The sequence below is a fragment of the Solea senegalensis genome, linkage group LG11, assembly GCF_019176455.1.
Source record: "Solea senegalensis isolate Sse05_10M linkage group LG11, IFAPA_SoseM_1, whole genome shotgun sequence".
Taxonomy (NCBI): domain Eukaryota; kingdom Metazoa; phylum Chordata; class Actinopteri; order Pleuronectiformes; family Soleidae; genus Solea; species Solea senegalensis.
Genome location: NC_058031.1, coordinates 17,711,092 through 17,721,999, shown reverse-complemented (window position 1 = coordinate 17,721,999; position 10,908 = coordinate 17,711,092). Strand labels below are relative to the sequence as shown.

Below are 10,908 nucleotides of genomic sequence, written 5' to 3'. Positions count from 1 at the left end.
AAAAAGCTTAAAAAATACAATATTCACAGTTTTCCAGACTAGCCAAAGGAATGGAACGTATAATTCCATAAACACTTTATATAAAACAGCAGTGGGCAACAGCGAAGCAAAATATTAATAAAGAAATTTATTAAATTTTAGAAAAAATATTACATTCCTTCAGTGGCCAGATAGAACACAGTTAATCTTCAGTCATTTAATCTTAATTAAACTTCATACTACACAAATAATTATAAATCTGGTTATTTTTCTCCTAAAACCTTCTGAAATGAACACAACAAATAGATATTTCCACAAACTGGATTCACATATTTGAGTTAATTATCATATTCCAAGCAGAGACGTTTACGTTTATCCACTTTAATCAAAGTGTTCATAACGAACTAAAATATGAATAGAAATTTGGCTCTGTGATAATGTAAAAGTCCTGAAGAACAAAAAAATATGCAAACATGTAGAGATTATTACTGCCACAAGGATTTGGATTTTGTTGTTTGTTTTTGGTCCAGAGGCAGATGAAAATTCAGTCACATTTCACCTGCAAAAACCTGCGTTCTACAACAAAGTGTCCTCAGGGTTTTTGTTCTTGATTGTTGACACAGACCTTAAACTACAGAGCATATATTCAGTCTCAGACGCAAGAACACGGCTTGTAATTCGTGAATAAGTTTCCACGACGCATTGTACAATACTGACTGTGTATAAAGAGACAGTTTCCAGTGAGTATGTTTGTGTGAGAGACTTAAATAAGTCCACGTATTGTAAATGTAAAATATTGTTCGACAGTTATGGGCATGGGTCACGTTTTTTGAAGTGCTGTTGCATGAGTTGTTGACTTTGAAGAGAGAACTTCTCTCACCGATAAGAAAACACAACAAAAGTCTCATGGAATAAAGTCTATGCCTGCTTAACCCGTCGATGCGCCTTCAAAAAAGTTACATGAACACACCCAGAGCACCAACATGTGTTCATAAACAATTAAGCAACAAACATTGTATGCATTTTTGTATGCTTCAAACCAACATCAGTCCTTTCTATATCAAATGTGAATGAATTCATTATTTTCAATACACTTTCAATTATTTTTAAGTTTTTAACCCTTAAACTGCCTAGTTTTTTTTTTACGACGCATCACAAATAGTGATTGGAATGGGTTTCAATGAGCACATGTTTGTGCATAGGTGTCTTAGTGTGAGTATTTTAGCTAACTAACAATAGGCTGAAAATAAAATGGCATACATATTTAACAATATGCATGAAAAAAAGGATAAAATATTCTAGAAATTAAAAGCCAAAAACACTAGCTGTTAAGTTTAAGTTTATGATATCATTAAGACTCTTAAACCAGAAAACGCTCACTTTCCTGCACCAAAGTCCATAGAGAAAAACAGCATTTTTAGCTCACTGCTGCCTCGTCTGGTAAATTTGTGTCACTGAGGTAAATCCAAACAAAGGATTTCAAACACTGAAGTCATTGAATGACACATTTGAGCACACGGATGAAAGCAGCAGTGGATTAACAACTCCTGTGTGCCCTGATGTAAAATCATTAGTGTCATCTATATTAATGAGATAACGTAGACTGAAGCTGGCATAGATTTTATTTGGTGAACCTTTGGTGAAGTGGCTAAAAGTAAAGTTTTGCCTTCTGCCCGTGAAATGTTATCAGACAATTTAAGATTTTCAGTCTTCTACTGGTGTTGCATATCTGGTAATAAAACAGAAGGGGGCAGCATTTCTATATAAGGCACTACATAGAGGGGAACTCCAGTGTGTGTGTGAGTGAGTGACTCTTATCCAGAGTAGTAGTTGGTGGGGAAAAAGGGCATCTTGCTGACAGTGGCTGGCACGGCTTTCTTCCTGACCTCAACCTGGATGTTTGTTCCATTCTTAGCGAACGCTGACTCCACGTAACCCATGGCAACGTTCTTTTTCAGGCAGGGAGAAGGGCAGCCACTGGTCACCTCACCTACATGAAAACAGCAGAGTGACTGTTTACATCATCAGACTAGCAGCAGACAGACCTGTTGCAAACAGCAATGTGTATAACGGTGCAAACTGTGGAATTAAAGGTAGTTCAGGTTTTTTGAAGTGCGGCTGTTTCAGGTTATGAACAAAATGTCGCAGAAAAAACATTTTCATGAAACCAGTCTAATAACGCAATCTAATTAACATCACTGCCAGCTGTGACAGCAGGGGAAACAGATTTTAGCCACAACAAAAGGCAATAAATGAATATGTTTGCATTTTCTCACAATTAAACAACCTTTTCTGTCTGGAAACGTTTGTAAACCACTCGCTCTCCACAACAAATCCATAAAGTAAGTCAGCGATTGATCAAAATGTTCAAATGTTGGAACTTGATGTATGAAACATGATATCTGTCATGTTGTATATGTTGTTGTTTTTCATGACTGCAGGATGGGTGAAGGGCCCAAGACAAATTTCCCACTAGTGGGACAATAAAGTTGATCTTGATCTTGACTTCAAGATGTCCCTGCAGTGAGCTACAAATGCTGATTTTCAGCATTCCAGTCAGGAAAGATGATATAAAGCAATGAAAATTTTCTTTCGACATTGCTGACAAAAGCAGGTGTAGATTTTACTAGGCGACTAAAGACAGTTGTTGCTGGCAGCCATGTTATATAAAAGCAGGTGCTCAGGTCCCAGAGTGGTTCATGGAAATGGCTGCTTGGCAAAGTCAGTGTTGATATTTGTGCCACGCAGCACCTCATACAACCACACTTTGAACTTTACCATTAAATACAGATAAAGTCTGATCAGTGGTGATGCTGAAATGGTGACTAGATTGTCGTCATATTTTGTTTGGCCATAGATTGACTTCATTTCAACACAGAGGCAACTCCAAACCACCGCTCCTCACCTATAACCTTCCCCTCAGGGCTGAGAATGGGGGTGTGTTGTCTGACGGGGGGGCCACTGGACACCAGACCGACTCTCTTCCTGGCCGTTTTGGCTTTTATCTGCGGTACAATGATGTTAGCGCCGGGGAAATCCTTCATCTGACGACGACGCTTACCTGTGTGTGGATAAAAACAACCGAGGGGTTAGAAACACAGAGCTGCATCTCATGTTCTTTAGAAAGACTCTTTTTTAAATGTCAAGCCTAGGAAGAAGGATGAAGTAGCAGTTAGCCACCAGGGGCCGACAAAAAGAAGTCTGTCTTAGTTTATGACATCAGTAAACATTTTCCTGAGGCCTTACTGATCTCAATAACCACTTTTATGTCTTCTTCAATAGATCATGATGTCAATTTTATAGGGAAATAGAAGATAAATCGTGGCACATATGAGTGGACACTAGTGTGATTGACAGCTGGTATCATCTAAAAGGAACAGGTGATGTCTGTTAGAGCAGTGAGAAAAATCTTACAGTCACATAACTCCAGGAATATAAACAGTGTCATTAAATAAAGAATACTGAATTAGAGAAAGGAAAATGTGACAACTGTGCACTTATCAAAAGGGGGGAAGGAATAAGGAAAAAGAAAGAGGGCAACTTCTGTAAAATTAAAGAAGAGTCTCATTTCAGTCTCCACAATATTCTACAAAAGCAAACTGGTTCAAACTAGTCATTAAAAATGCACCTATGGTCCAGACCAGCGTGGCCTCCACAGGTGTGGTGGTCTCGTCTATGTCGTTGCCATAGAGACAAAGCCCGGCTTCTAGCCTCAAACTGTCCCTGGCTCCGAGGCCGGCGAGCTTCACCTCACTGTGAGCAAGCAGTTTCTCCGTCAGCTCCACCACTCTGGACTGAGGGACGGAGATCTGAGACACAAACAAAGACACCAGGGAGTTCAAATATCAAGACACACAAGTGAAACGTGGGGAGCGCCGGCGTCTCACCTCCACCCCGTCCTCTCCCGTGTATCCACAGCGAGTGACTCTGCAGCCAGGAACACCGAACACAGTGGCCAGGGCAGAGGTCATGAAGGTCAGCTTACTGAGGTCGTCTGTCAGTCCCTGCTGCAGCACGCCTGACATAGACGGGCCTGAAAAAAGCCACTGCTTATTAATTATCTGCCGCACAAATTTCACAACAAAACTGTGTGGATTATTATGGGTAATTAATAACATTGCATATATTTAAAGAAGAATTAAAGTGTCTTACCTTGCAGAGCAATCAGTGATTCATCAAGGAACTCCAGATCCACATCAAACCCTGCAGCTTTGAACTCTGCCAATCTACTCTACACACACACACACACAAAAAGTAACTTTAATTTCTTATCCAACACATTTGTAGGTCACAAAATAATGATTCTATGTTAAAGTCAGGGAAAGACGTGTACTGTTATTCACCTTCATATGAGCCGAGTCCTTGTCAGCACAGCCAGCGTTGGACACAACATAGAGGTAGCCCTGGTCTGTCCTCGTTACTATAAGGTCGTCAATAATCCCTCCTTTCTCATTGGTGAAGAGAGACAGAGTGCCCTGGGGCGGAGGAGAGGGGAGAGAGAGTGAGGGTCTGACGGTACAGGCAGATCACGGTGTTCACATATGAACATTAATGAAGCTTTAGGACGATCATTTTCCTTTGGATCGTCAACGTGAACCTGAGTTGATGAAGGCTGATGCTCTCACCTGGTTGTCCTTGAGTTCTGCAATATCTGCAACCACCAGAGATTCCATGAACTTCACTCTGTCTTTGCCATGGACTTTGGACTGACAGTAAAAAAATAAAAAGAATAGAGACAGAAAATACTATAAACCACACTTGTGTAAGTTTGCATGTGTGTGTATGTGATAACACGTGTTCAGCAGCGCAGGGGTCTGTGTCGGTGTGCCACATGTGTCAGCACGTGTTCTCGTCTCTCTCTCTCTCTCTCTCTCTCACCTGCAGCATGTGACTGACGTCAAAGATGGAGCAGTGCTCTCTGGTGTGCATGTGTGAGGCGATGTGACTGTCTTTGTACTGGACTGGCATACTCCAGCCTGCAAACTCCACCATCTTTCCTCCATGTTCCCTGTGGAAGTCAAACAGTGGAGTCTTCTTCTGCACGGCCTGTGGAGAAAAACCAAAGCACTGTGCTCAGTGTGCAAAATAATTAAAAACACACAGGAAACCAGGAGGCAGAACAAAACAAAAAATGACTGTATTTATCTTGAAGCTTCAGTGCAGAACTTGTACCTGTCGCCCCCCTGTGGACTTCTGGGGGAATAAGTAAAACACAGATCTACCAAGAGAAACAGAGCGCTTTTCCATCTGCTCCATTTTTGTTTCTATGAGCTTTGAGAAGTTATGTGTTAGACAACTGTGTTTTGTTTTAATCTACTGTGTTGTTTTAATCGTACAAACTGCATCTAGGAAACGTGGAGCTGCACGTTGCAGGAACAGAAGGAACAACAGCAGCTGTGATTGAACATGTAGGTGGTTGTTTAGGGAGCGCATAGATCTTTGCATTTTGTTTGCTTTTTTTCCAATACTGGATAATAATATTTGAGAGAAGCCAAAATTGTGATTATGGTTGAAATACTATAATGAAGTTCAGGTTTATCTGTAGCAATAAAATCCTTCCCTGCTACTCTCTGTGGGGACTATTTTTGACATTTTAAGCCAGTCAATAGCTGTTGTACCTTTGCCTCCATCAATCACAACATAAAATTCTTTAATATCTAAACAACAATATGTCACTGTATAATTTAATATTTATTTTGTTTAATATTTATATTGTCAATAACGTCAGTTTCTTTCATTAAACAAAAATGCACACAACATAACCAAATTAATGTCTTGCACCAATGCATTAACTTATTATTTGACTTTATTCTGAGTAACCACCCCGTTCCCTTCTCCCCTAGATAATTATTAATCAGTACCAGTGTGATCTGCAAATACGACTGTGATAACAGACACAATAGCACATATTTGATTATTAGACAGGTCCATTTATAGCCTGATCAGACAGTCGAGTGTCTGTTATGATCCTGTTCTTTATTGCCTAACCTCTGACCTTTGAACCAGCCAGTGACAGAAGCTTATCAGTGTAACAGCAGCAGTGCATGATGGGATAGAGTTTGCTGTCACACAAGAGTCAAGACTTGACTGCTTTTTTCTGAAATGTTCAAGTCCAAAGTCAGAGTCAGAGTTAAGATGATTGTTGCAGCTGTAACACAAATATCAACAAATATGATCCATATTTATGCAGCTTGACAGAGTATCAATGGTGAATGTACAGAGGTTTGTTGAATGAATAAATGAATGGAGTTCATCACAGGATAAGAAACAGAATCAGTCACTTGTGGTTTTAATAAAATCATTGCTTCACTTCAAAACAATTTGAAATGATTTATTCTGAGGTTTTCTGGCTTACAGTTCAAAAACATCTTCATCCTACGATGTTCAGAACCCAGCAGTAAAGACGGGAACATGTTCTGCTTCAATCATCATTAGCCAAATAATAGTCATTTATTATATTGTTGTATTTTATTACACTAAGAACCTGCTATTAAATTGAAGATTTGTAAACATAAATGAGTGGAGCACTCTGTACGTACTCGACCCTCATTTGGTTTGTATCTGTAAGCTTTCAGAAGCTGTGCATTAGTATATACATTTACCAGAATAACAGATAAGCTAATACTACAAATGCTACAAAAAACAATACTTGTGTTATGTTTTAGTAACGTGATACAAAGTGATGCCACAGCAACATGTGACTAACGCTCCAAAAAAACACGACTTATCAAACAAAAACTGTGCTGTATACAGTAATGTTGCGTAACATGACTTACATTGACAAATTAAATTGTAATTTTACAAAAACGTAACAAAAACCAAGGACGCATATTTTAGTAGTGGACATTTTAAAGTGGATGCAGGCTCTTCAAAATACAGTAAATCACCAGAACTGCATGTTGGTGAGGTAAGACAGTATTAAGACACTCACATGAAATAATATGAAATATTTTCCACATTCATGGTTGTAATTCACCACAGTCAAATTATCATGACCTTATTACATAATGACTAACATTTAAATGCATTATTAACGACAGAATATTTTAGGAAAATATGAGATATCTGAAAATGAGGAACAACAAAATGAACTCCAGAGAGAGATACACATGGTTATTACTGCTTTACTAATTCTGAGTTGGATAAATGCACTGCTAACTAACACTATTATACACACTACTACTAACATTACTAACTAAACACGAGCAAAGTTTTTTTGTTTTTATCCTTCTTCTTTCAGTCAAACTGAGCTGCTATGATTAAATCCACGCAGGCTTCACTTGCAGCAGAAGTTCAGTTTACTACTAACCTCTGAAGTTGAAGCTTGTCTCGTCTCCTGCTGCTGAATCCTCCCCGCACATCCCGCTCCACTCACCCGCAGCAAACAGTCCCGGGAAACCCGCGGCCCGAGCCCCGACACCCCGAAACCAACCAACAGCCGAGTCCACATCATGTCAGCCGAGTCCCCGCTGGAGAGTCACTCACACTCACGCCAAACACTTCCGCTGTTACCAAACTCTGTGCATTACACTGCACGGCGAGGCTTTTCTGCTGGCCTGGCAAAAACACATGTGAAAAAGACAGCGAATTACGGGAAGGCGCACAGACTTGTGGGAAATGTAGTCAATCAGTGTTTTATCCCAACCAGGCCTCCAGCCGGTCATGTCACATGGTCTCAGGGTTTTCTTAACCAAGGATAGTGTTGCAACAACAGCATGTATCACAATACATACATATATATTTTTCAATATATTATATCAATATAATGTTTGCATTTTATAAACATACATTTAAGTATAATATGCTTTCAATGGTTTAACTCAGATTAGTGAAATGTGTTTGTTGTTTCCATTCAGGAGCAAATATCTGATTTAATTGTCTGTCAGTTATGGTGACAATTATTGATATGGACACAATTAAATAAATAAATAAAATATTTGCCTATATAGTCTGGGGACGATCTCATGTAGTTTCCCTGGAAAACATGATTATAAATTATTTGATTAAAATCTAATTTACTATGAACTATTGCAGATTCCAAATATGAAATTTCATGAATTATTTTTTTGTTTACATTACCAGGCTGAAGTGACTTGTATTTTAATTGTTTTCCATTGATGTAACCAGACTGAGAGCCTTCCAACTCAGAATCTGACTTGTATCACTTCAGTATGTGGTCCAAAGATCCACGACAGCTGAACTGTAGATGGCAGCTGGCACATGTAGTAGAAGATGTAGTCACAGATCTGGCATACACATCACCAGCCACATTATTAGGTACATGGATCCTCTACTGCTGTCTTTGAACACTGAAGCAAAATGGGCTATTTTGCGTCAATGTTCAAAGACGATCGTCTGCATACTTTGAGTGTTAATGTGAGTTACCGTTTCCTTTTTATCATCTTGAACAAGTCTAGTCTCCTCTGACCTATGATCTATGGCATTTTCACCTAGAGAGCCGCTGCTGTATTTTCTCTTTTGTTGGCGTATTCTCTGTAAACCCCAGAGACGGTTGTGCATGAAAATCCCGGTGGATCAGCTATTTTGGAAATACTTAGACCAGTCCATCTGGTACCAACTACTGCACCACATTCAAAATCACTTAAATCACCTTTCTTCCACATTCTGATTAACTAATTAGATACAGTATTTACACTTAACCTTTGACCTTTACACATGGTGCACCAGCAGTGCAACAAAGCTAAACAACAATGAAGGAGAGTGAACACATGGACAGTCACATTCATGTGAAAGTCAGATGTAAGACACTTGTAGTTATGAACCATTACATATTGAATCAGAATTCTCTGATCTCGTTTAAGTTCATTGTCAACAAGAAGAATCTGTGTATGTCAGGTCATTCAGGTCGTTTGTGTCTTCAGGAGTTCACATTTAGGCTAGTTGATTTGTTTTAGTTTAGTTTGGTTTATCTAAAGTTAAACACAGTGACTGTCCTCCCTGTGGTATTTGTGTGTATGTGTTTATCCCTTTATATCCCATCCTGCCTTCCATGCAGATCATTGAGTCATCCTTTAGCCAGAGAATCTAATAATACCCCCATGTCTGTGCTGCTATTTTAGTTTGTGAGGGCCTGTGGGGTTGGGGTGTGTGTGTGAGAGAGCATGTTTGGAGGGGGGTAAAGGGGTTGAGAGGACTTCACCTCTCTCAAAATGTCTCTCGCTCTCTCCACGTCTCTTATAGGGCAGCAAGGGTGGGCTAAAGTGGAACATGGACACACACACACATAGCTGGTAGAGAGTGTCAGACAGTTGCTCAGTGACACACGAGGAGCAGGAAGCAAAACCTGGAGTTTATTTTTGTTTTCAAAGATTTTACTGGAATCAGTTTGGCCTATGGAGAAAGTGTGGATATTTAGATGACAATGGTCCACGGCTCCCTCTTGCAGTTTGAGTGTCTGCGTGTGAGACTGGGATAAGACGACGAGTGACAGACAAGAAGAAACAAGAAGAAACAAAACCCAACACACTTCATAATCGTGGTGACAGACGGTAAGTGGAGGAGCATCATATCTGGTCCATCTACAGTCACAGTTGTAAATCAGGTCATTGATTATCCATTCATTCAGTCATTCAGTCAGGCAGTTAGTCATTAGGGGCTAGTTCTGTCCTTTGGCCCTTAAATTCCACTAGCATTGTGTCTTTACAGGCCTGACAACCAGGTCTAATAATAGCTTTGATAAATTAGCTGTTCGACATGTTTGTCTCGTCTTCAAAATAAAGGCAAGCTGATTATTTAAAATCATCTTTTAAAAGAACTGTTTTACTTCCTGTGGTACTGTACATCCTTACATCCCGACCTACTGCAATCTTTACAGACTATACAATAAACTATAATTCCTTCAGCCTTTCTATTTATATTTCTTAGGCAACACGCCGCATTCCCATTTCTACCTAGTCAATGACTTATTAAGATGGTAAATGATCACAGGTGCAGACGAAAAGCAGTTTAAAGGAATTTCAAGGACTTTTATGGTTGTGATTGACTGACCTGTGTTCATCCTGACATTTCCCTCAAGAGGGGGGCGAGATGTCGAGGCCTCCTTCGTCCCAGACCACACCTCAGTTCCACAGAGTCAGTGACAGAGATCTCACAGAGATAGAGCTTCACTCTGTGGACTCCATCAACGACCTCCACCGCACACACCTCGAACACAGCAACAAAGGTGCGCACAAACACACACATCACATATTCCGTGAACACACCTACAGGTACACAAACACAAATATCATGGACACAGCCACAAATGTACACATAAATACTGTGAATGCAGCCACAGAAGCCACAAAACTCATCTGTGTATGATTTCAGGGATGAGGCCTCCTCGTCCTGCTTACACACCTTCACATCATGGGACCCTTTACATGAGTGACAATCAAAGAGGCCATCCAGTCAGCAGCAAATGGCAGAGCCATCTACAGAACCTGTTGACGCCCAGTTCGTCACGTGCTTATGCCATGAGCTGTGCCGTCATCACTTTGCTTCTGCTAACGGTGTTTCTCATCTTCTATTTCCTGGGTGAGATTATCTCCAGTTTCTATGAATCACACTCTTGTTCTGCATTTGTCAATTTAATTTAGATTTTCACTATAGTGTGGGATCTAATTTTGTTTTTTTCAACCCAGGATGGACTGAGATTATACTTTTGTGTTTGCTCCTTCTCCAGTCCAGCAGGGCGGCGCAATCCAGATGTTGACGGAGGCAGTGCGAGAGAAAGAGGCTGCAGCCACAGAGCTGTCACTGCTGATCCAAGAACTGCAGGCGCTGAGACACAACCTGACATCAATGCGAGGACAATGGACATGATGAAAACAAAACACAAACACACACACAAACACTACATAAGTGCAGTAAAACTGTGTTTTACAGCGAATTTTGATAGAACGTTCTCTAAATGTTTTTTTTATTTCT

The 10,908-nt window shown here is 40.0% G+C and overlaps 2 protein-coding genes across 2 annotated transcripts; one reads left to right on the top strand and one right to left on the bottom strand.

The window, feature by feature from the left end:
• Positions 1 to 112: 112 nt before the first annotated feature.
• On the bottom strand, positions 113 to 10,048 carry amt (aminomethyltransferase). The gene is made up of 10 exons (XM_044037258.1): positions 9,988 to 10,048; positions 7,289 to 7,535; positions 4,858 to 5,025; positions 4,605 to 4,685; positions 4,323 to 4,454; positions 4,132 to 4,210; positions 3,867 to 4,012; positions 3,608 to 3,788; positions 2,885 to 3,040; positions 113 to 1,969 (listed from the first exon to the last, which is right to left on the bottom strand). Exons 2-10 carry the CDS (start codon positions 7,430 to 7,432, stop codon positions 1,794 to 1,796), a joined length of 1,263 nt encoding a protein of 420 aa, XP_043893193.1. The 5' UTR covers positions 7,433 to 7,535; positions 9,988 to 10,048; the 3' UTR covers positions 113 to 1,793.
• Positions 10,027 to 10,815, top strand: si:dkey-20d21.12 (uncharacterized protein LOC556245 homolog). Its single transcript, XM_044037260.1, has 3 exons — positions 10,027 to 10,162; positions 10,309 to 10,515; positions 10,664 to 10,815. Exons 1-3 carry the CDS (start codon positions 10,027 to 10,029, stop codon positions 10,801 to 10,803), a joined length of 483 nt encoding a protein of 160 aa, XP_043893195.1. The 3' UTR covers positions 10,804 to 10,815.
• The last annotated feature ends 93 nt before the right edge of the window (positions 10,816 to 10,908 follow it).

What these genes read in the sequence shown, in the direction of transcription:
- amt (XM_044037258.1), bottom strand. Translation starts at nt 7,432, where the DNA reads ATGATGTGGACTCGGCTGTTGGTTGGTTTCGGGGTGTCGGGGCTCGGG. An exon ending in ACGTCAGTCACATGCTGCAG is followed by an intron (nt 4,686 to 4,857) that starts GTGAGAGAGAGA and finishes TTTTACTGTCAG; the next exon opens with TCCAAAGTCCATGGCAAAGA. An exon ending in AGGACTCGGCTCATATGAAG is followed by an intron (nt 4,211 to 4,322) that starts GTGAATAACAGT and finishes GTGTGTGTGTAG; the next exon opens with AGTAGATTGGCAGAGTTCAA.
- si:dkey-20d21.12 (XM_044037260.1), top strand. Translation starts at nt 10,027, where the DNA reads ATGTCGAGGCCTCCTTCGTCCCAGACCACACCTCAGTTCCACAGAGTC. An exon ending in CCTCGAACACAGCAACAAAG is followed by an intron (nt 10,163 to 10,308) that starts GTGCGCACAAAC and finishes GTATGATTTCAG; the next exon opens with GGATGAGGCCTCCTCGTCCT. An exon ending in TCTCATCTTCTATTTCCTGG is followed by an intron (nt 10,516 to 10,663) that starts GTGAGATTATCT and finishes CTCCTTCTCCAG; the next exon opens with TCCAGCAGGGCGGCGCAATC.